Source organism: Salmo salar, chromosome 01 (assembly GCF_965601325.2).
Source record: "Salmo salar chromosome 01, fSalSal1, whole genome shotgun sequence".
Taxonomy (NCBI): Eukaryota; Metazoa; Chordata; class Actinopteri; order Salmoniformes; family Salmonidae; genus Salmo; species Salmo salar.
In genome coordinates this window covers 89,441,160-89,466,163 of record NC_138291.1, presented here as the reverse complement: position 1 = coordinate 89,466,163, position 25,004 = coordinate 89,441,160, and the positions used below count along the sequence as shown (strand labels likewise).

The following is a 25,004-nucleotide window of genomic DNA, read 5'->3' as shown; positions in this document are numbered from 1 at the left end:
AATTGGTCAAATTCAGCTTTTGAGTGCCAGTGAGAGATGATGTGTCACAATTTAACCATTATCATCATGAAGTCCACATGGGCCTATTACAGAGGCTACAACCTTATAGAACATTCAGATAGAAATGTGTTGTGTAGAGAGAGATATGACTCGCTGTCATGTTGAATAGGGATATGATAGTGTCCATTGCAAGGCACTACAGAACATTCAGAAAATGTATATAATAAAACAGAAATGATAAAGTGCCATGTAGAATAGGCCTATTGGGAATCATGCCAGTCCTATATGCATTTATCCAGTCTTTATAGGCCTGTACGGCTCTATATTTAGTTACTTTCTGAACGTTTCAGTAGGCTCCTGAAAGTGGCCCGGTAGAAGCCAGGGGCCCTAAGGAAGGAAAGAAGAGAGGTGACTGAAAAACCTCAGCATTATAAAGAAGTATTCAAGAGTGTAGTCCTACTAGGCTATATGAAATAAGTTGTTGCATGGTGCAACCATTGAGATCCCATTAATGTATTCAAATTCCCATGTCCATAATTTACCACCATGCATGCAGTTGCAATTCTGATTTAACCAGATACATTGTATCATATTTGTACTGCATTGCAACATATAGGCTACATGTATTGAAATACACACTTTTCAACTATTGCATTTCCCAGACCCTGGAGATAACAGGCTATTTATTCTATCCTGCGCTGGATTTATTTCGCATCACCTCTTCGCCACAGCCAACAAGGGTTTGCTGCCCGACGTTTATGTTCATCTTATGCTTAGGGTGGCATAAATGACGGGTGTGATCATGGAAGATATATATTGGGACAATTTTCTCGCATCAGATGAAGCTACATGAGTTTAGAGGAGAGCCACGACGTGTGTCTCCCTCTCTCTCACACCGACCCCCCTCCTCCTCCGCTGGCAATTTATAAAGAACAAAAAATTCGACTAGGGAGGGGGTTGATACGCCGAAGCTGAAATCGAGAGGCGAACCCAGGAAAGGAGTATATTGTACACGCGACTTCCCCCCCCCTTCGTCCCCCAAAAGGAGGGGGAAAAGTCAGAATTGTGGAATCGAAAAGGAAAATAAGGTTCAAAAGACGTGAAAACGTCTTCCGTTGTGGATACCGTATATATTTTTAATTCGAAAAAATATGGCCGAGAACGTTCTGGACTCTGGCCCGCCTTCAGCCAAGAGGCCTAAACTATCCTCTCCGGCACTGTCTGTCTCCGCCAGCGATGGAAACGGTAAATGTTGTTTTTATTTGGTTTGTTTGGGTATTATGTTGTATGTTTTTATTTGGTATTATTTTCAATTAAATGTGATTTTTTTATTCGAAATAGGAAGGGGCCGTGCGATTGCCCCACTGTTTTTGTCGTACTAGCTCTAGCTAGCGAGTGTGTCGGACTTGACTAGCAATAGGCTAGTAATTTCAGCAATACGATGAACGCTGGCTACTACTGTAACTAGTTACGAATGCGGGGCTTCGATTTGTCGTTGGTATTTAGGTAATAAATACATGAAAATATAAATGGTATGTCAACAAAACGGTTAACATTTTAAATTACCCCCTATATTGACAAGTACTTATTCCTTTTAGGCGACACAGCTAACGTTAGCTTGCTAACTATTTGTAAGTAGCCAACGCGCTAGCTAGTGCTAAAGCTTACCGCTTGATCGGTGTGGCAAATGATGGTTGGAAAAACGTTTTATAATAAATTAGCTAAGTGGCAATCCATGAAACACAGATGGTTCAACTCGCTCACCAGTAAATTGACTTGCCTAGCCAAGTAGCTAGCTACTTTGCTAACTAGTTAGCTATTTGTAGGTTGCTAGTTAGCTCGCGAGCTGACTAAATAGCTAACTTTCAAAGCGAGTTATGACAAAGCTCATCGCCATTCCATGCTAACTAGCTAACGCGTTAACTCAAACGCACCAACGAACAGTAAAATTCAACACTGTCTGGTGTGTATATACATTTTCCAACAGAGTATTTCATAGTTATCATTAACTATCTATATAGCAAACGATATAACGTTAGCTAGTAAACTAATTGTTGAAGTTTCCTTCACCTGGTTACCTGGAAAAGTTAAATGTTTCCCATTTAGTTCGCTAGCTTAGTTTGATTGCTAGCTAACGTTCATTTCATAGTTAGATAGCTACTGCAGCAGGCCCATCCATGTAGCTAGCTAGCTAACCGAGTGATTGTTATGCTCAAATTGCCATTGTCAGTTTTTCTGAAGATGTGTGGGAGAGACTGGAGGATCCAAGCCAGCAACCTTATACAAAAAGGTGAACAATTACACGGTTAAGACAAAAAGCCATAGAACGTGGCCACATTATTTACCACTCTGATGTGTTAAAATGGCCTTCTGCAGATGCTCGCTAGTAGTTATGAGAAGGCATGTTTGAAATGGGACTTGAAACTGTTCGTACATTTTGTCATTGCATAGCTACGGCCTCCCATTGTCCATCTGATACGTGCTCAAGTCAGCCACTTGACACAAAATACTTTGAGGGTCCAAGTTACCCTAATAACAGAAAATAATGTACTGCACTTTTGAAATGTTTCCCCCCCATACTGCACAGAGAATGCTGTGGCGGTCCAATATATCCAGAAAAAAATCCTGTAGGCCTATATGTAATTTGTAAATTCTCTAGTTGTCGTTTTGTGATGAGCAGACTCATCCCTGGGTTGTGTTCAATACTCTAGCACAGCTTTGCATAACGTTGCCCCTCTTTTCTCCCGTTTGTTGCTTACTGAACATGACACGGTGATGGTCCAGAGGGTCTCTGTTATCCTGGCTCTCTGTGTGGTGTTAATGCAGTGTTGAGCCCCATCGGTGTAAACATGTCTCTGTCTGCACCGAGCTAAATCACGCTCGAGGTCCTGCACACAATCTGTGGTCGGCCACTGTGGTGGGGGGGGGTGTCTGTGTATCTGGCTGTGCCAATTAGCCACCTCATTTGATGCAACCATGTCTGAATGCAGTACACTGGATTTGGTTTTGTTACTAATAATTTGTTATGCCCGCAATGTACCCTAGCACACCTATCTTCCAATGCCCTCTTCTCTCACTCACATTCCCATCTTGCTCTTTCTCCCTCATCTCTCCATATGCTCTCGTTCTCTCCCTCTCTGCACAGACTTCGGCTCGTTGTTTGACCTGGAGCACGACCTCCCGGACGAGCTTATCAACTCCTCAGAGTTGGGCCTGGTCAATGGAGGGGACCTCAGCCAACTGCACACCAGCCTGGGAGGTGGGATGGGCCTGGGCCCTGGGGGAGGGTGTGGCCAGGACGCGGTGGCCAAGCACAAGCAGCTCTCCGAGCTCCTTCGGTCAGGCGCTCCACACGCCTCCACCCAGCAGGGCGCAGTGGGCAGCACAGGCGGGGCCAGCATGGGCCACCTGGGAAACATGAAGGTGTCCCCTGGGCCCCAGGGCATGGGCCAGCAGCAACACCTCTCCCCCCAGCAGCAGGCCAGCATGATGCAGCAGCAGGCGGGGATGGTGGGCAGCATGAACCGGGGAATGATGGGGGCCCAGAAGGGCAATGGTCAGCAGCAGCAATCCATGATGGGTGGGCAGGTGATGAACGGATCCCCCAGGATGGGCTTCTTGAACCAGGGGATTGGGGGGAACAATAACCTGCTGGCTGAGACTCTGCAGCAACAACAGCAGCAGGGGGCTGGTGGACAGGCTGGACTCAGAGTACAGCAACCTGGAGCAATGAACAAGGTATGCATGGACCCTTCAGACCACAGGGGAGAGATGTTTTTTAATTGACCTGTTCTTTATTTTACCAAGGAGGGGACATTGAGATTGGTGTCTTTTTTCCAAGTAAGCCCCCCTGACCAAGAAAGCTATAAGCAGTTTCTTTTGCCCACACAACGTTACTACCCAACAGTTTATTCATACGAAAAGAGAGCAGACTGAAAGAGCACGTTTCAGTACTCCTATTAAGGATGTATTAATCATGGTTTAAAAACGTACAAATTGGAGTTGTAGTGATCAAAAGCTTGGGATGGTTAAAGGCTCTGTCAGGGAGCAAGAAGACCATAGGAAAGAGCATGACTGGGATATGGAGGGAGAAAGCTGGGGAGGAGGGGATTTATGCAAATTGATAAACGTTCACTTAACCCCAAGTTCTTGGAGAGGTGGAGATGCATGAGCACACACACCTGCGCTGCTTCTTCTGCTTGCTCTTTGGGGTTTTAGGCTCGGTGTCTGTATAAGCACTTTGTGACAACTGCTGGTGTGATATTTTACTACAAATTGGGAGCCACGTGGAAGCCCTTGATTAATATTTCACATCAGTGGTCGTCTTATTCCAACATGTCAACGTGAAATGTGGGGCAACCGTGGCATGGCGGAGTAGTAATTGGTCTGCCTGTTCTGAGCCATCATTAATGAGTTAATTGAACCCACCAGCGCTACCTGCCGCTAATTGATTAGAAATGAAGTACATTGTCTCTTTAGAAGTGGTAGATTTAATTGGTGTGTAAATGGCAGGGAAGGGAAGTTGATTAGTGGTAAAAAGCAGCATGATTTAATCTCTCTCTGAAAGGAGATGGTGGTTATTTTAGCTTAGATGCTCTTCACTGTAAGTGGGTAATATCCCTGGGGTTGTGTTCATTTAACAGGGCTACTGTCTGAAATGACACATTTGACTTGAACACTTACATTTTCATACACATTATTTGGAGCAGCATATAAAAGCTGTAGAAATAATGTCAATTTATTAAACTGTTTTTCTTCTCTCCCCCCCCAAATCTCCTCAGATGGGTATGATGGGTAACCCGGGCTCCTATGGAGGCCCCTATGGAGGGCAGCAGGCAGGCCAGGGCCTGGGGGGAGCAGGGCTGGGCCCTCCGCTCCAGAACAAAGGCTCCATGCCCAACAGCCTGGCCCAGTTCAGCATGGACAAGAAGAGCCAGCCCATGCAGGGCATGTCTGCCATGGTTAGGAAGTTAGCTAGCTAGTCTCCTACCTATCACTTCTCACTTACCTGTCACAAAGCTTTCTTATGCAGGAGGTGCTACCGTTTGGGTACCAGTCAACTGCACTGACCAGCCCTTAACCGACTATCACAGTTCTCTTTTCGCTCTTCCTCCCCTCTCTATTCCCAGGCCTCCCAGCAGTCCGCTGCAGGTGTGGGCGGTGGAGCCGGAGGCACTGCAGGGATGGTCCCCAACGCCCAGGGAGGCCTGGGGCCCGCCGTGTCTGTAGCCGCAGCTGCCGCAGCAGCCGGGGCACCCCCTACGGCCGACCCTGAGAAGCGCAAGCTTATCCAGCAGCAACTAGTGCTCCTGCTACACGCACACAAGTGCCAGCGGCGGGAGCAAGCCAACGGGGAGGTGCGCCAGTGCAACCTGCCACACTGCCGCACCATGAAGAACGTTCTCAACCACATGACCCACTGCCAGGCTGGCAAGTCTTGCCAAGGTGAGCTGATGAAACACAGAAGAGAAAGACCTGCAAGATGGTTCCCTGTCACACCTTTACCTGAGATGTGTATGATATTCACAGTTGTCTGAAGTACTCCTCACATTAGCCTTTTCTCCCTCCCTCCCTTTTTTATTTTCCTCGCCTCTGCCCCACCCCCCTTGCCCTCCTCTCTCTTCCCCAGTGGCTCACTGTGCTTCATCCAGACAGATCATCTCTCACTGGAAGAACTGTACACGGCACGACTGTCCAGTCTGCCTGCCACTCAAGAACGCTGGGGACAAGAGGAACCAGCAGTGTGAGTGTCTCTGCCCATCAAACGCTACCCCCCCCAGCTGGGTCATGTAACAGTAGTATGCGCTTGTAGTATTCTTATGTGCTTTTAAAGAGCCGTCGGGTCTCAACTATTTTTTAAGTAGTGTGTATGGATGTATACAAGTGGTCTAGATGCTTTGATAGACTGTCTTATGATTGAACTCTGCCATGGACTGGATCTGTTGCCTTATAAATATGTTGTGACTACATTTGAAACTTCGACAGATCAACTCCTTGTGTTCCTGACCTAGGTGTTCATAGCATACGTCCTAGAGGACAGAAATATTAACACCGATAGATCTGCCTCTCCTGTCTCTACAGCTCTGCTAGGAGGTGCTGGTGTAGGTCTGGGTAGTTCCCTGGGCTCAGTGCCTGGAGGCCAGCCCAGCGCCCCAAACCTCAACCCCCCCAGCCAGATCGACCCCAGCTCCATCGAGAGGGCCTACGCCGCCTTGGGCCTCACTTACCAGGGCCTGCAGAGCCAGCCCAACCAGGCTTCTCTGCCCTCACAGGGCCTGCAGAGCCAACCGGGCATGAGGCCGCTCAATCCCATGGGTAAACTGTTTAGTTAGTCCAGTCTAATGTATTTTTTTATTTTTTTTTGACTGGTTTAAATAATTGATGTACTACAGCAACCGTGTGCATGTCCTCTTGGGGATTGAAGCTGTAACCAGTCAATATCCACATTAGTAAGGTTATACTGCTGCTTTCCCTAACTCCCCCTCTTCTCCACTTTAATGGGAATTACTCCAGCACACACACACACACACACACACACCTATCTCTGCACGTTTTGTTTGTCAACATTTGTCAAGTTGGCCTTTTTTTATCAAGTCATTTGCAAATAAAACACGCAGGGGGAGTCATTTCTATCATTGACTTACAAGTAGTGTTTGTTGGTGGCTCTTTGTTTTTATTCTAAGGTCATGTTCAATATTGACTGTGTTAATGTTTCTTACACTCTGTCAGGGGGTAACCCAATGGGAGTGAATGGAGGTGTGGGTGTTTCACCCCAGAACCAGCAGGCCAGCCTGCTACAGGACACCATGCTACACCTTAACATGAACTCCCAGGGGTGAGTAGCAGACCTGCCTTCAAATATACTTTATTAGCTTTTTTTTCAATACCCGGCGCAATGGAACCAATAGAATAGTCCCTGAAGTGCAAACCCCATCGACCATACCTGACACTCCAGGAAGGCGCTATCAAACACTCAAAGTTGTGATTTTTGGATAAAAAATAAATAATTTTACAGTGATGAATTTAACTTTGTTCTCTCTCTGTGTGTTCTAGTCTGATGAGTGATGCGGGCGGGGCGGGTAACATGGGATGCATGCCCACGGCGACCCCTCCCTCGGCAGCGGGCATGAGGAAGAGCTGGCACGAGGACATCACCCAGGACCTGAGGAACCACTTGGTGCACAAACTGTACGTGACTTTGAGCTGGAATGGAGGGACAAGAGCCTCTGGATGAGGGCTTAAAATACTCTTATACGGCTAAAGAGTTACAGCCTGTAGTGGGGTGTGTGAGCCTATAGCAGAACACACTATTCTACATTTGCACACTGTACATAAATTCAAAAATCTTTCTTTTGTGTTATTGACTGTGCGTTTGTTTATGTGTAACTGTGTTGTTTATGTCACACTGCTTTGCTTTATCTTGGCCAGGTCACAGTTGTAAATGAGAACTTGTTCTCGCCTGGCCTACCTGGTGAAATAAAAATGTGTGGGGCGTGTGAGCCTATAGTGGGGCGTGTGAGCCTATAGTGGGGCGTGTGAGCCTATAGTGGGGCGTGTGAGCCTATAGTGGGGCGTGTGAGCCTATAGTGGGGCGTGTGAGCCTATAGTGGGGCGTGTGAGCCTATAGTGGGGCGTGTGAGCCTATAGTGGGGCGTGTGGAGCCTAAAGGGTCTCTAATTTGTGGATAATGAAGACATCCTGCTAAATTTGGCTTTTGGTTTAGCAGTTTCTTTCATTTGATTTTGGTTCAATTAGTTGTATACAAGCCAAAAACTAGCCCCCGTTTCAATGCAGCTAATGCTGTCTCATGTCATAGATGGGTATCCTGTAAGAACATTGAATTGCTAGACAAATAGGAAATATGAAGAGAGCTATTTGTGGTAAATGTACCAGCAGAACAGGCCGCAGACAGTTTCACAGTAAACTCACATCCTCTGGGTTTTCATACAGCGCAGAACGACTATGACAGAACACACTGACCACATTCACCACATCTAAGCACCTCCCCACTGTCTCCCAGCTCAGACACAGCTAGCTAGGTGTGATTGTCTGCTTTCAACGCTCTTCCCTGCTGCATCTCCCCTAGTGTTCCTCTTAACTTTTATTTTGTCCCATAGAGATGATTTAACAAAACGGTTTTCTTTGCACTGAAATGTGATTTGCGTCCTGCTCTCGTTCATATCCCCCCCACTTTCCTTAGTCTCTTGTCTCTCTCTCTCTGTGTGTATGTAGGGTGCAAGCCATCTTCCCGACCCCAGACCCTGCTGCTCTGAAGGACAGGCGGATGGAGAACCTAGTGGCGTATGCTAGGAAGGTGGAGGGGGACATGTACGAGTCTGCCAACAGCAGGGTAAGCTGTTACACTGACTGAGTGAAGACTTTCACTGAGTTGCTGTTGAGAGGGGGGCAACCCTTAGACGATACAAATGTCTGTGGAATACAAATGCACTTCAGAATTTCTCTCATTTTGTGTATTTGTCTGTTCCTAGTATGTTAACTCATTTCACCCTCTTTCCCTTACGCTGTTCCCCTTTCTCATCATTACCCCTCTATCATCCTAACCTTCATTCATCTCGCTGTCTCCTTCACTCTATAATTTCTCCTTGCATGTCTCTCTCCTCCTCCCAGGCGGAGTACTACCACCTGTTGGCTGAGAAGATCTATAAGATCCAGAAGGAGTTGGAGGAGAAGAGGCGGACGCGACTCCAGAAGCAGGGTATGTTGGTGCCCACCCCTACAGGGTTTAGGGCCCTGGGCCAGCTGGCATGCCCCCTACAGGGTGTAGGGCCCTGGGCCAGCTATAGCCACTGCCTCTCACTGAGTGGACAGGACACACATGTAATATCACAAATAGATGTGCATACTGCATTCAGATTCTCAGACAGGACACATTCTTTAGAGTGCAACAGAGGCAATACATCTTCTCTCTCCATCTTTTCACCTCTCCACCCCTACAGATGGTCCCCTCCCTGACCACTCTCTGGTGCGGCCCGGTGGACCCAACCAGATGGTTAATAGGATGCAGAACCCTGCAGGTGAGTCCATGGGGACAGGAGAGGGGTCGCCAAACAGACCTTATAGTTTCACTTGAGAGGTTACTACATTTGGCTCATGTTGACAATATTTTATTCTGTAACTTTGTTAGTGTGCCTTGAGCCATCCTGCTTACTATGTCCAATATTACACAGCACGTTTAGATGCATAAGCACCTAAATGCGTTTTCTTTATATGATAATCCTCGTGCATGTTTTCTTCAGGTATGAACCAGTTCAACCAGATGGGGATGCAGTCTATGGGTCAGAGGTCGACCCCTCCTCTCCCCCTCACACCCATCAACCAGGTCAGTACTCTTTTTATATTCACTTAATGGGCGCTGTTTTGAAAAGAGCATTATACCCAAATACAAAAGTTTTAGTGTTCAATTGATCTTATAGATGTATTTTGATGCAAGAGGAACCGTATCTTGTCATAGCACTAACGTATACATTGATTCAACACATGGAGTAGTCCCTAGTATCAAAGTGTCTGAAAGGACTAATGAGCTCTGTTCTAAACCAACGTCTGTGTCCCCTTTAGATGGGCATGGGGAACCCCAGGATGAGCCAGCCCAACGTGGGCCAGCTCCAGAACCAGTACCTGCCCCAGGGACAGTTCCCAGGCTTAGGTCCAGGCCTCAGCACGGGTCAGCCCGGCATGGCACAGCCTAGTATGAACCAGCAAGGCAACCAGGGAGGCATGGCACAGCCTAGTATGAACCAGCAAGGCAACCAGGGAGGCATGGCACAGCCTAGTATGAACCAGCAAGGCAACCAGGGAGGCATGGCACAGCCTAGTATGAACCAGCAAGGCAACCAGGGAGGCATGGCACAGCCTAGTATGAACCAGCAAGGCAACCAGGGAGGCATGGCACAGGTGAGAGAGGTGGGGAAAAGTGGAAGTATATGGTCTGTCGCTGCCCTCAAAGTCCTATGTAGATGCAGGAAACGGAAGGACAGATTGGTTTTAATTGTGAACTATATCACCAAAACAACTCAACACAATCGCTAAGACATTCCCACACATCTGTACATGCACAAGTGAAACTCTCCTTCCTACACTATTGTTTCCCCATGTAGGTTCACTGGAGGGATGCCCCTGTCATACATAATGTATGTTAATGTCTGAATAATGTATGAACTGTTAATGCTAAATGCCTCATCTCTCCTTACAGACTCAGATACCCATTCCTTCCCCTCTCCCCGTCAACAGCCCTCTAGCCGGGCCCGGCTCGGTCGGAGGGGGTAGTGGTGTCCCCTCGGTGGGGCCCATGGGTCCCCAGAGTGTGGGTGGAGGCCCCTTGTCCAACAACCCCCAGCAGCCCAACTCCATCCCCCACCTCGCGGCCAAGCGCCAGAGTTCGCCCTCCCCTGCCCGCAGTCTCACCCCCACACCCCACCAAACGCCACCCAGGCTAGCTGGCTCACAGACCCCCCAGCCCCACACCCCCAACCCGTCCCAGCTGGCCCCCCCAGGATCTCAGCAGCAGCTAGGGCCCGGCAGCCAGGGGCCAGGCTCCAACAAGCCCATGCAGCAGGGGATGGGGGCGGGGTCCACCACCCCATCGCACCCTGGTCACCCCTCCACAACCCCCAACCCCCATGGAGGCCAGCTCCCTCGCACTCCGGTGAGATTCACTTGTTAGATCATGTAGAAAAGTACAGCTATATCTCCAACATGTAGTATGAATAGTACATTGATTCAGTACCAGTTTTACAAAAGTGATCACAACATTGACATACAGCTGCAAAATGGAACAGTTAACAGCCAATGTACTAATGACTTGTTTTGGAACTTCCTCTCACCCACCTTACTGCACTCAGTTACCTGTCAATTTCCTCACCTTCACTAACTCCCATGGGGGTTGTTGCATTCTCTTGTAATACCAATTATTTTCTAACCAGTGTCCTGTTCGTCCCCCCCCCAGATGTCCCAGAAGGGTGGTTTCCAATCCCAGGACGGTCAGGCTCTGACCCCAGCATCGGTCAGCAGTGTGGACACAGCCTCCCAGCAGGCCTCCCATTCGGATGCCTCAGCCTCCGTGGACCCCAAGACGGAGGTCAAGCAGCAGCAGGACGAGGAAGACGACGGGGAGGAAGGCTGCTCCAAGGGGGGGAAGTTATCCAACGTCAAGATGGAGAACAAACCCATCAAAATGGAGGGGGTGAAGAAAGAGGAGTGTGGGGGCAAAGGTGTTCCCATGGAAACGTCATCATTGGTGGGTGTAAAGAGTGAAGACAGGGTGAAGACTGAAGACCGGAAGCCAGAGGTGAAGAAGGAGCTAAAAGAGGAAGAGAAGGGATCTGAGTCCCCTGGTACACCGTCTGGTGCCCAGAACAAGAGGAAGAGTAAGGACTATGTTATTTTGTGATAGCATGTGTACGAGTTGTTTCTATACTCTGTGTGGTTATGTTCCTGCTTCTAAAAATGTATGCAGTTATCTGTTTCTGAATCTGACTTGAACCCTAACCTGTCTCTCTACCCCTCCTTCCTCAACTCCTTTCACCTCTTCTCCTTCCATCCTTCTACCTCTCTCAGTCTTTAAGCCAGAGGAGCTGCGCCAGGCCCTCATTCCCACCCTGGAATCTCTATACAGACAGGACCCAGAGTCTCTGCCCTTCAGACAGCCTGTGGACCCTCACCTACTGGGCATACCTGTATGTACTGCATATTCACACTGTTTCAGTTAATGCTCCATCAAAAATGTGCTTTTTACATGTGAAGCTAGCCAAACCAATTTCCCCCTCTGTGGAATAATAAAGCAACCTTAACTTGACCATACCTCTCTCCCTCCCCAGGACTACTTTGACATAGTGAAGACCCCCATGGACCTGTCCACTATAAAGCGGAAGCTTGACACGGGTCAGTACCAGGAACCCTGGCAGTATGTGGACGACATCTGGGTCATGTTAAACAATGCCTGGCTATACAACCGCAAGACGTCCCGTGTCTACAAGTACTGCTCCAAGCTGGCTGAGGTGTTCGAGGCCGAGATAGACCCCGTCATGGTCAGCCTGGGTTACTGCTGCGGCAGGAAGGTGAGATGATGGGAGGGAAGCAAGCAGGAGATAGACCCCGGGATGAAGGGCCTGGGCTACTGCTGTGGCCGGAAGGTGAAATGGGAGTGTGATGCGGGGTTATGTGTTTGTGTGGTTGGTTATTAGGGTGTGTGACGTATAGTGTCAGGCTAGATGTGGTTATTACGTCGTTAGTTTCACATCCCATTCTGTGCATGGAGACGAGGCTTGGCTAATTTCAGCGTTGGCATAACACCGCCATATTAACTTTCAACACTTTTTTTTAATATTGAGCATAACCTCTTGAATGGGCTAAGCAAAGTGGTCAACAGGGATTACTTGAGCGTCTCCGTTCATGAAAACGAGGCAAAGCGGTGTGGCGGTCGGGGCTCAGCCCCATACAGCTGTTGTCTTGTACTGTGACAGTGAGCCTGATGAAGGTCCATGTGAGCCAGGACTGACACATTCCTCTGGCCTAACCAAGTGACCCATGATGACGCCAAAACATTGTTCTATTGCTTTGGGCAGAGGCTGTAGATGGTCTAATGGTGCTCATGATCATGTTTCCCTGGTCGCATGGTCTGGTAAAACTCCTGGCAATGCGTAACAACAAAAAGCGGATTTTTAATTAGCCATCTCTTTTCACTCTCCTTGCTCCAGTCTTTTTGATAGTACTTACATCTCTTTTCACTCTCCTTGCTCCAGTCTTTTTGATAGTACTTACATCTCTTTTCACTCTCCTTGCTCCAGTCTTTTTGATAGTACTTACATCTCTTTTCACTCTCCTTGCTCCAGTCTTTTTGATAGTACTTACATCTCTTTTCACTCTCCTTGCTCCAGTCTTTTTGATAGTACTTACATCTCTTTTCACTCTCCTTGCTCCAGTCTTTTTGATAGTACTTACATCTCTTTTCACTCTCCTTGCTCCAGTCTTTTTGATAGTACTTACATCTCTTTTCACTCTCCTTGCTCCAGTCTTTTTGATAGTACTTACATCTCTTTTCACTCTCCTTGCTCCAGTCTTTTTGATAGTACTTACATCTCTTTTCACTCTCCTTGCTCCAGTCTTTTTGATAGTACTTACATTACTTTTCACTCTCCTTGCTCCAGTCTTTTTGATAGTACTTACATTACTTTTCACTCTCCTTGCTCCAGTCTTTTTTTTACCTGTATTGAAAAGCTCTGTACAAATATTATATTCCTCCTGGTATTGAAGGGTCAAACTATTTTGAAAATGTAGTTTGGGTTTAATAAGTGTTCATTTATCTACCTTTCTCTTTCCTGTCTTCCTTTCTTCTCCTCCCTCAGTTGGAGTTTTCTCCCCAGACGTTGTGCTGCTATGGGAAGCAGCTGTGCACTATACCCCGGGACGCTGCCTACTTCAGCTACCAGAACAGGTATGGAGAGGGGGGGAGGAATCTGAGTGACTCACACACGGTGATCAATAGAAAAGTTATTCTATGTTGAATTGTGTTTCTATGGAAATAAATGGTTTGCCACTTCATTTTCATATCTGTTCAGTGTCTGCATTGTCCCATGTTTCCCCTCCAGTTGATTCTGTCGCTGCTGTGGTGGTTTTGCTCATCATGTCCAAATGCTAATCTGTGCTTTGCCTCGACCTTCTGCTCTGTTGTCTTGTCCTCCCTCTCCTCACCATCCAACCCTTTCGGTCCTCTCCCTCTGTCGTCAATGCCTGTGACATCTGCGTTGGCTTGCTTTTGTCTGATCCAATCATGCGCCTCCAAACCCCTCCCTCCCCTTCAATCCTGAATCATGATTGGCTGTTCTGATGACGACCCCCGCCCGCTCTGCGCTCCTCCTGCGTGCTTGCTCCCGCCCTGTCCTGCCATGCCTTGCCCTGATTGGTGGCTGCCTCCCCGTGCCTTCTCTGTGATTGGCTGTGCTGTTGGGGAACGGTGTAGTTCACCAAAATTTGGGCTTCTTGCTGACAGGTACCACTTCTGTGAGAAGTGCTTCAACGAAATCCAGGGGGACAACGTGTCCCTAGGAGACGACCCCTCCCAGCCTCCGACGTGAGTAGAACGTTACCCTCTAGCCTTCCCTCAACTTATCTTTTAGTTTTAACGTACATTTGATTTTATATTTAGGCTTTTATTATTTGACTCCTCATATGCCAAGCTTCTCCCTCATATCTGCTTAAAGTACCTCCATTTGCTGTTATTGGTAATATTTTGTGAATGTCTCCCTTCCATTTCTATGTTTTCTGTGGTATTCTGTCTTCTGCAGTAGGTAATTGGTTTTATTGTACATCTGTACTGCCGCTGTTATTGTTTGTCTCACCTCTCAGACTGGTCTTCCTCTATAGCCCTACATCTGTTCTGCAGCATCTCTTTAGTAAATCAAGATTGGGATGAAAACACGGTGTATTTAAAAAATCTGGCCAGGATATCTGGCAGGTTTCATGAGTCTTAAACTTTCTATATGAAATGTTGGATGAGGCCACAGCCAGATAATCCAATGCTCCAAACTTGTGGTGGTTTTAGAGTTTGATGTATTTATTTAATGGTTTGGGGAGGGGGGCCGAGGGAGAGGGTTGGGAAACCCTGTAAAGGTTAGACCAGTGGTTTTCATCCGGTGTGCTCTGGCACGGTGGTGTTCCTTGAGGAGTGCTCGTTTGTGCCGTGAAACTTTACCTAATTTAAAAATAATTTAGCACTCATTTGTAAACGTGACCTGTTGAATGCACATGGAATTTTGATTTGGGAGCACCAGTGGCGCTCAGATAAATACATTGAATAGCACTTTGTTACATCTGTATTGTCCTTTCAAGTCTGGTGTGCTCAGGCTGTTACATTTGTATCATTTGAGGGGCACTCATCACCAGCAAAGTCATTTGACTTTGCCAGTGAGAACCATTTAGCCCAGGCACTTTACAGCTAAGTAACACGTCTCCATGCACACAAGCATGGCTTTGTGTCCGTGTTTTACCTTTACAATGCAGAAAACCACTTGCCTCTAGCTCAAACGTTCAAAACTAAATACCTTATTTAATTTTGTGTGTATATATATATATATATATTTTTTTTTTATCATGAGTAAGGAGCTATGGCAATAGTTAAACAAAAAATTGAAACGCAACATGTAAAGTGTTGGTCCCATGTTTCATGAGCTGAAATAAAAGCTCCCCAGAAATGTTCCATACACACAAAAAGCTTATCTCTCATGTTGTGCACAAATGTGTTTGCAACCGGTTAATGAGGGATTCTCCTTTGCCAAGATAATCCATCCACCTGACAGGTGTGGCATATCAAGAAGCTGATTAAACGGCATGATTATTACACAGGTGCACCTTGTGCTGGAGACAAGAAGGCCACTCTAAAATGTGCCAGATAATTAAATGTTAATATCTCTACAATAAGTTGCCTCCAACATCGTTTTAGAGAATTTGGCTGTACTTCGAACCGGCCTCTCAACCGCAGACCATGTGTATGGCGGCATGTGGGCGAGCGGTTTGCTGATGGGGGGGGGGGTTATGGTATGGGCAGGTGTAATCTACGGATAACGAACACATTTGCATTTTATCGATTTGGGAATTTGAATGTGCAAAAATATCATGACGAGATTGTGAGGCCTTTTTTGCTTTTTAAGCTGTCAGTCACCAACAGATGCATATCTGTATTCCTAGTCATGTGAAATCCATAGATTAGAACCTAATGAATTTATTTCAATTTACTGATTTCCTCATATGAACTGTTACTCAGTAAAATCTTTCAAAGAAGTTTGGGAACCACCTAGGCTGTGGTTCATCCATCTTTTTCCATTTTTATAAAAAACTCATGAGGCTTTTGACTGGGTGTGGCCTGGTTGCGGATGTTGACTGGGGGTGGCATTTCTTCTTTCTCACTTCAGTTCCATCGGTAAAGATCAGTTTGAGAAGAAGAAGAATGACACATTGGACCCTGAATTGTAAGTCCACCATTAAGTAAATATCTTGTTGAGTAATTGCATTCATGTTGTGATTGCATTGTGAGCGCAATGTAGTTGTGCAGTTGTAAGCAGTCGCAGTGATTGATTTGGCTCCTCTCTGCAGGCTTGTGGAATGTATGGACTGTGGACGTAAGATGCACCAGATCTGTGTCCTGCACAACGACACTATCTGGCCGTTAGGGTAAGTCTGTCTGCCCTGTAACCTAGGAAAGATGAGGCAGTTTGAGTTTAAGAGTCTGGTTTCTCTAATGAACTTTCTCCTACCAGTTTTAATTGTGATGGCTGCTTAAAGAAGTTGAATAAGACACGTAGAGAGAACAAGTATGCCGCCAAAAGTAAGTACCAATGTCTTTACAAAAAAATTATCTAAATATCACTTACCTGTGTCCATTTTGATGTAGTTCATCCCTCTTTACCTAGCTTACTTGTAACTAAACTAAGCTTATCTCCCTCCCTCTCCAGGGTTGCCCCACACTAAGCTGGGCTGTTATTTGGAGACGAGGGTGAATGACTTCCTGAAACGTCAGAGCCACCCTGAGTCGGGTGACGTCACCATTCGAGTCGTCCACGTCTCTGACAAGGTGGTGGAGGTCAAACCAGGCATGAAGTCCAGGTAAGGGACAGGCACCATTGGGGGGGGGGGGTTGTTATATATATGTGTGTGTGTGTTACCCTGAAGAAATAGAACAGGAGAAAGGGATATCTGTAGCGGTGGAACAAGTGCGGTTAATGTAGTAATTTGTTGAAGCCAAAATCAACCCATAGCCACTAGGGATTGGATCACTTCTTTCTCTCAATTTGAGTTTTTATTTTATTTTTTATTTTTTTTTTGGAATTGTTAGATGGAGAAACAGTCACTCTCTGAAAGGTGAAGTTTTGAAGATATTGGTATGCAGGGTTGGGGAGTAACTGATTACATGTAATCAGTTAAGTTAAAAGCAACAATATTGCAGTTATATTAGACACTTTTGAGAACTAGATTACTTTTGAATTCAGAAAGGATGTTTGAGAACAAATACATTGACACCTTTCGGTTTCCTCAATGAAATTCAATTCAACATTGAGAAGGTGTACATTTTAAGTTTGTTCCACCTGAGTGAGTCTGATCACAAGTCGTTGATCCTTTTTGCCTTCTAATGCCTCTTAAGGGCACAGTAATCTAAAAGTATCAAAGTAATCCGATAGTTACGTTACTGATGACCGTAACTAGTTACTAACGGATTACATTTAGAAAGTAACCTACCTAACCCTGTTGGGATGCATGCATTGTAGCATCAGTTTTCTCACTCTTGTCGTGTCTCCAGGTTTGTGGACACTGGGGAGATGTGTGAGTCGTTCCCATATAGAACGAAAGCCCTGTTTGCCTTTGAGGACATCGATGGCGCTGACGTCTGCTTCTTCGGCATGCATGTACAGGAGTACGGCTCGGACTGCCCTCCTCCCAATCAGAGGTAATGGTTCTGTTAAGGGTCAATTTTATCTTAACTCAGTTGGGAGCAGTTTTATGTACATGCATCAAAGGACTGGACCTCATCTTTGCGCTTTCTCTCTCTGCCTACGTGTCTACCCCAGACGAGTGTACATCTCGTACCTGGACAGTGTTCACTTCTTCCAGCCTCGTTCTCTGAGGACTGGTGTCTACCATGAGATTCTCATTGGCTACTTGGAGTATGTCAAGAAGCTGGGGTACACGACGGGTCACATCTGGGCGTGCCCACCTAGTGAAGGGGACGACTACATTTTCCACTGTCACCCTATGGACCAGAAGATCCCCAAGCCCAAGAGGCTACAGGAGTGGTATAGGAAGATGCTGGACAAGGCTGTGGCGGAGCGCATAGTGCACGACTTCAAGGTAAGAGTCTTGAGGAAGGCTTGAGGGGTCCATGCAGGAACAGAGTTCGAATTTTAAATGGCTCCATCCACAAGTGGAAGGGTTGAGCGCACAAGGACAGAGTCATGGATTGGCTTCTGAGAAGGAGCACAATTTTTATCACTGCTCATGTTTTGGTGTTACGCATTTGTTACATAAAGCAGGACGAGTGGAGGTTTAATCCCTTTCTCTCCCTCTCTCAGGACATCTTCAAGCAGGCCACGGAAGACCGTCTGACCAGTGCCAAGGAGTTGCCGTACTTTGAGGGGGACTTCTGGCCCAACGTGCTGGAGGAGAGCATCAAGGAGCTGGAGCAGGAGGAGGAGGAGAGGAAGAGGGAGGAAAACAGCACTTCCAACGAGAGCGTAGATGTAAGTGGGATAGGTATTTACTACAAGGTACATTGCTGTGTGTTCTTATGGGTCTTTTGATCTTTCAATGTGATCATTTGATTCAATTTTAAATACAAAATGTTACATTGATGCTTGTATGAACTGCATTTCTACATTTGATCTAAATCAAAAATGGTTACTACCGTGTATATAATTCACCTTCTTCCCCACACTTCCAGGCCACGAAGGGCGACAGCAAAAACGCCAAGAAGAAGAACAACAAGAAGACTTCTAAGAATAAGAGCAGTATGAGCCGAGCCAATAAGAAGAAGCCAGGCTTGCCCAACGTGTCCAATGACCTCTCTCAGAAACTCTACGCCAGCATGGAGAAGCACAAAGAGGTAGGAGGAAGAGACCATTGAATGTTTTTAATGTATTTCTGAACATAAGTTACAAACATTAGGTAGTAAATCAGGCTCCCTTGGAGTAAATTGGTGAGAATCAGATTTTAGGACTGGCTGAACGAGACACTTTCGCAAACACAAAAATACTTTCCACTAAGACAGTATCTTCTCACTCTTCTCTGTTAACCCTTCTCTCCTCGCCAGGTATTCTTTGTGATCCGTCTGATAGCAGCGCCCATGTCCAACACGCTGGGCCCCATCACGGACCCTGACGGCCTGATGGCCTGCGACCTGATGGATGGGCGCGACGCCTTCCTCACCCTGGCCCGGGACAAACACTTGGAGTTCAGCTCGCTGCGCAGGTCCAAGTGGAGCTCCATGTGCATGCTGGTGGAGCTCCACAACCAGAGCCAGGACCGCTTCGTCTACACCTGCAATGAGTGCAAGGGCCATGTGGAGACACGCTACCACTGCACTGTCTGCGAGGTGAGGGGCTGGTGGAGGGTTAGAGGGGGAGGAGGGAAGAAGAGGGGATGGGTAAAGCTGGGATGATAAACTGAAAATTAGACATTGCCTTCCTCTTACCAAAGCAATTTTGCTTACATCTTTTTTTAAATGTTTTATTTTCTAAAACAAATTCGATGCCCTGTCCATGTGCACACTAATTAGGGGGAGAGATAAGCACAAGTATATGTCCATTGTGCCACATTTTACACATTGCAATTGTGGAAAAACATACTGTTTTTAAAGCAACTACCATTATCAAAGAGAGGAGAGTAAGCTTTAAGGGTATAACATTTTATTTCTCATCCAATATTGAGCAAATGGCACCAGCACTATACAAATGATTGTGAAGCCTAATATGGTTGAGATGATGCACCTGTGGAGAGTTGCACGTCATTCATGGTGAATACATCAAGTAGCCTAGGCCTATAGGACATTAAAACTAGAATCCTTAGTTGCTACATACATTTTTGAACTTATAAATTGATGAGTGAAGTGTGGAGTAGTAACCAACACATGCTTTCTATCCCAGGACTATGACCTGTGCATCACCTGCTACAATACTAAGGGCCACATCCACAAGATGGAGAAGCTGGGTCTGGGCCTGGATGACGAGAGCAACAACGCAGCGTCCTCATCCATCGCCAACCCCGGGGACTCGCGGCGCCTCAGCATCCAGCGCTGCATCCAGTCTCTGGTCCACGCCTGCCAGTGTCGCAATGCCAACTGCAGCCTGCCGTCCTGCCAGAAGATGAAGCGCGTGGTGCAGCACACCAAAGGTTGCAAGCGCAAGACCAACGGCGGCTGCCCCATCTGCAAGCAGCTCATCGCTCTCTGCTGCTACCATGCCAAGCACTGCCAGGAGAACAAGTGTCCCGTACCATTCTGTCTGAACATCAAGCACAAGCTGAGGCAGCAGCAGCTCCAGCATCGGCTCCAGCAGGCCCAGATGCTGCGGAGGAGGATGGCCAGCATGCAGAGGGTGGGTCAGCCACCTCCGGGACCGGGGGGAAACGGTGGACTACCATCTCCGGGAAACAACGGCACCACCGGGCCCAGCACCCCCATGTCTGTGGGCACGCAGCCCCCCACGCCTCAGACCCCCACCCAGGGGAACATGCCCCAGCAGGGGATGGGCCAGGGCCCCCCAGGGCAGCAGCAGGGCAGCATGCCCCAGCAGCACCACATGCAGCACCAGTTCCAGCAGCAGATGCAGCAGCAGGGGGGAGGGGGAATGATGAACTCTCCTCAGCAACAACAGATGGTCCAACAACAGCTCCAACAGCAGCAACAGGGCCAGTCTCCAAATGTCCAGCAGATGCAGCACCCAGGAGGTCTGCCCCCCTACACCCCCAGACCTCCAGGAGCCTCGCCCCTCCACCAGTCCCTGGGTAAACCCGGTCTGGGCCCAGCCACCCCTCCACAGCAGCAGACCAACCCTAGTCAGGGCTCCATGCCCCAGGGGCAGCAGCAGCAGGGGCCTCCTCAGGCAGCAGTGGAGATAGCGTTGAAGATCCAGCGTGTGGCAGAGACCCAGCGTCAGATGGCCCAGGCCCAGGCCCTCCAGAGGCAGCAGGCGGCCCAGGGTGGAGGCATGATCCCTCCTCACCACCAGAACCCCCAGGCCCAGATGCAGGGCATGGCCCACCCAGGAGCAGGCATGGTAGGGCCCCAGGGCCAGGGTCTGGCAGGGAGGACCCTGATGGAGCAGCAGGGGATGGTGGTGGGGCCAGGAGGCATGCAGCAGCAGTCCCAGGTCCCCCCTCAGGTTCAGCTCCAGCAGCAGGCCCGACTTCAGAACCCCAACCAACAGCAGTGGGGAGGCCCTGGTGGGATGACCCCCCAGCAAAGGCAAGGCATGATGGGACAGATGGGTCACCTGACACTGCAGCAGCAACAGCAGCTTGCCCAGCAACAGCAGCAGCGGCAGCTTGCCCAGCAACAGCAGCAGCAACAACAGCAAGGTCAGCAACAACAACAGGCAGGGCAAGGGGGGTTAATGGGGTTGATGGGAGTTCAAGGCGGTGTGGCTGGGGCGGCGGCGGCAATGGTGGGGACAGGGAACCTCCCCCAGGCAGCTCTACAGGACCTCCTGCGTACCCTCCGCTCTCCCAGCTCCCCCGGCCAGCAGCAACAGGTCCTCAACATCCTCCGCTCCAACCCCCTCCTCATGGCTGCCTTCATCAAGCAGCGAGCCGCCCGATACCAGGGAGGTCCAGGAGTGCCTGGGGCACCGGGAGGAGGCCCAGGAGGGGGGCCTGGAGTCGTGCGGTTCCAGGGGGCCCCTGGTGGGGTAGGAGTTGGGCCTGGTGGTAACCAGGTTGTTATGGATGGTCAGCAGGTCAACGTAAACCCTGGAGCGGCCCAGGCAGGTATGAACATGGGCCAGGGAGGAGGAAATATACCCACTATGGCTCAGCTACAGCAGTTGCAACAGCAGCAGCAGCAACTGCAGCAGCAACTGCAGCAACAGCAGCAACAGCAACAGCAGCAACAGCAACAGCAGCAACAGCAACAGCAGCAGCAACAGCAGCAGCAACAGCAGCAGCAACAGCAGCAGCAACAGCAGCAGCAACAGCAGCAGCAGCAACAGCAGCAGCAACAACAGCAGCAGCAGCAGCAGCAACAGCAGCAGCAGCAGCAGCAGCAGCAACAACAACAGCTGCAGCAACAGCAGCGCCCCCTCTTGCCTGGGAGTTTGCAGCAGCAAATGGCAGCGCAACAACCGCAGCAACAACAAGGTGGTATGCCAGGCCAAGGCACCCCAATGTCCAACATGACTCCCCAGTTCAGAGAGATTCTGATGCGAAGGCACCTGCAGCAACAACAGCAGCAACAACAACAGATGAGTAACAATGGTCAGTTCCAGCAGCCCCCCCAACAGCAGCAGCAGGGCTTCATGCAGCAGGGCCAGCCTGGTCAACCTGGCCAGACCCAGTCTGGGGGAGGAGGGCCGCAGCAGGGGGGGGGTCAGGGGCCCCAGCCGAGTCCAGGGCAGGGCCAGCAAGGGCAGGGCTACCCTGGAACCATGTCCCAGCAGGTAGCCACAGCCCTGCAGCAGAGGCTGCAGCACCAGATGCAGATGCAGCAACAGGATGGTGGGGGGCCTGGGCAGCTCCAACAGGGGCAGCAGGGTCCCCAACAAGGCCAAGGTGGTCCCCCCCAGCCCCAGTCCTCCCATGCCATTCTCCAGCAGGCCCTCCACCAGAGACTCCTCCAGCAGCAGCACCTAGGAGGGGGCTCGCCTGCCCAGCACGGCAGTCCTATGAGCCCCCAGCAGCAGATGGCCCAGTCCCCACACCCCCACCTCCAGGGCCAGGCTCTGGGCGGTCAATCTCTCAGCAACCAGGTGCGTTCTCCTCAGCCTTCCCCTCGTCCACAGTCCCAGCCGCCCCACTCCAGCCCCTCGCCACGCATGCAGCCCCAGCCCTCCCCTCACCGCATCTCCCCCCAGACCCAGACAGGCTCCCCGCACCCGGGTCACCTCTCCCAGCACCACCCTGGCATGGTGGCCTCCCAAAATCCACAACAATTGTCACACCAACAACAACAGACTAACTCTGGGGACCCAGGTACATTTGGTTCGGACCCCAGTGCTATGATGTCCCAGATAAGTGGGATGGGGGGCTTGCATGGCCCAGGGCAGTCGGACATGTTGGGTAATAACAACCAGGACCTGGGGACGAACATTAACCACAACAGTTTAGACATGATGTAACCTGCTACTACGTCTGTCTCAGTGGTCTGAAGAACTGCCTTCATGGGTCTTGCTGGGATTGAATGGAAGGTGGATGGCAGTTTTAAAAGTTATTTTTATTTAATATTTTTCTGATGTATAAATGAAAAGAACTTAACTTCCTATGGGAGATGCAACATTTTAAATCTACAAGTCAATAAATGAATAAATTAAACGAATGGTAAGTTATTGCTGTTTATGTTATATATTATATATAACATTTTTGCCAATTGTGTACATAAGGTGTAAGGGGTTTCTGGATGTGAGAGTTCTTCCTTAGTATATGACACAAGTAATATTTTTGGGGACAGAATTATTATTATAACTTTTTTTTTACAAGTATTTTTAAGATTTTAAATGTGGTGGAAAATTAGTGAGTTAATACAATGGACCTTTTTATCGTTCTGTTTTCCTTCATAAAACCAGTCATGATTGTATCTGTTTTGCAGAAGTATTTTATTTTTTTTTTTTATTTTTTTTTAATATATATATTATAATGATCAATATTTTCGCTGTATCTACAAACAAACATCACAACATATCTTCCTGCCTTTTTGGGGGGGGGAGGGTGGACTTTTTTCGGTAAATGTACCTTGCGACTGCTACATTTCACAAAATATATTTTTGAAAATGACTGTCCAAAAACCGAGAGGATTGAGAAAGGTGAGTTTTTATTTGGACTTTTTTCTGGTTTTGTAATGGGGTTAGGGATCCAAGTTAAACTTAAACAGTGTTGTGGGGAGGGTGTTGAACACTGGGTGGCTGGCTGATCTCCCTCTTGGACTGACGGTCTCAGGTCGGAAGCTTTCAGTTTTGACGCCCAGATCTTCTACGCGAGCACCTCTTTTCCCCCGTGTCTCCCAACTTTTTATTTATTTTTGTCTCTCCCACGAATGTGCACTCCCCTTTTACCCCCACACTTACTACAGAATGATGGATGGACTTACTGAGGATGTTGTCTGTTGCCAGCTGATTCGGATAGATGATGGCTGTGCATACATACATACATACATACATACATACATACATACATACATACATACATAAATGAAACGCAGAGGAACGGGGGATATGGCAGTGGGGAACGTGTAGCGGGGTTTGCTAGCTATAAACTCGCCTCTTTTTTTTTAAATATTTGTTTTCTTGTCAACAATGCCGCCCTTTCCCGCCTCTCTTCCTAGTCACGTCTCCCTTGTAGTCTTTTGCCCTGCACCATTGAGTGTAATCTAATATTACTGTACAAAGAACTGGACTTTAATGAAATGCTGTTTTTGTAATAAAATGAACAGCATAAACTTGAGGTGTACAGACTTTAACCAAGGATGAGCAGAGACTCTTTCAATTATAGATTTTCTCCTTTTGATTTGGTTTCCTAGCAACTCGGGCTCCTCCCAAATTGAAAGTATTGAGGTTTCTGTAAGGTACAGTATGGGGTGTAGGTCAAATGAGCACCAATGCGCCTTTGTATTTTTGACAAACTGGGGTTATTCAAACATTCACAACACAATACCGGGGAGAAGGCTTATTAGTGTGGTCAGAAAATGAATTGGTCATTAAAGATTTCACAAGTTCACTTATTTTTCTCTAAAGGTTGGGATTTGGGGGGAGGAGGAAAAAAGTGGCAAAATCTTGACTTATTTTATATAAAAAGACAGTCTTTTATATATAGATATATTATTTAATTTTTTTTTTTTTTATATATATATATATATAACTTGAAGCTACAGGAATTAGATTAAACTTTTTTTGTATTAAAGATGTGATGCAAAATGACACTGCGGTCATTGATACTGCGGGTTTGAGTATATCATGCCATTTGAAGAGATGTACATGCATATAAATGTACACATACTGAATCACTGTAGAAACCATGGCAACTGAACTTTGTGTTTCTTCCGAAAGAGACTGGAAATAAGACTATTTAATATTTGTTTAGTGTTCAAATGGAATCTTTGACCACTTCTCTTACCATATTTTGGTGCTTGTGCTAAAAGGAAGCAAAAAACAACTGTTGCTCCATTTTTCTTTAGTTTCAAATTTAAGTTATTTTGGTGGTCTGATTTGTATTTTTTTTTGCAAATAATTTAATTGTACAATAAAGTATGTTTGTACCATTGGAAAAATACCTGTAACGTCTATTTACACAAGCTACAGTAA

The 25,004-nt window shown here is 47.6% G+C and overlaps 1 protein-coding gene across 1 annotated transcript; it reads left to right on the top strand.

The window, feature by feature from the left end:
- The first annotated feature begins 785 nt into the window (after positions 1-785).
- On the top strand, positions 786-24,970 carry LOC106608924 (histone acetyltransferase p300). The gene is made up of 29 exons (XM_014207157.3): positions 786-1,245; positions 3,146-3,738; positions 4,782-4,961; positions 5,130-5,445; positions 5,630-5,743; positions 6,082-6,315; positions 6,730-6,835; positions 7,054-7,188; positions 8,233-8,350; positions 8,629-8,716; positions 8,958-9,035; positions 9,258-9,340; positions 9,577-9,912; positions 10,211-10,663; positions 10,964-11,384; positions 11,575-11,693; positions 11,835-12,074; positions 13,362-13,450; positions 14,006-14,086; positions 15,924-15,980; positions 16,105-16,182; positions 16,269-16,336; positions 16,464-16,614; positions 17,306-17,452; positions 17,574-17,853; positions 18,075-18,242; positions 18,443-18,604; positions 18,812-19,093; positions 19,644-24,970. The coding sequence occupies exons 1-29, from the start codon at positions 1,152-1,154 to the stop codon at positions 22,827-22,829; spliced, it is 8,457 nt and encodes a 2,818-aa protein (XP_014062632.3). The 5' UTR covers positions 786-1,151; the 3' UTR covers positions 22,830-24,970.
- Positions 24,971-25,004: the final 34 nt, after the last annotated feature.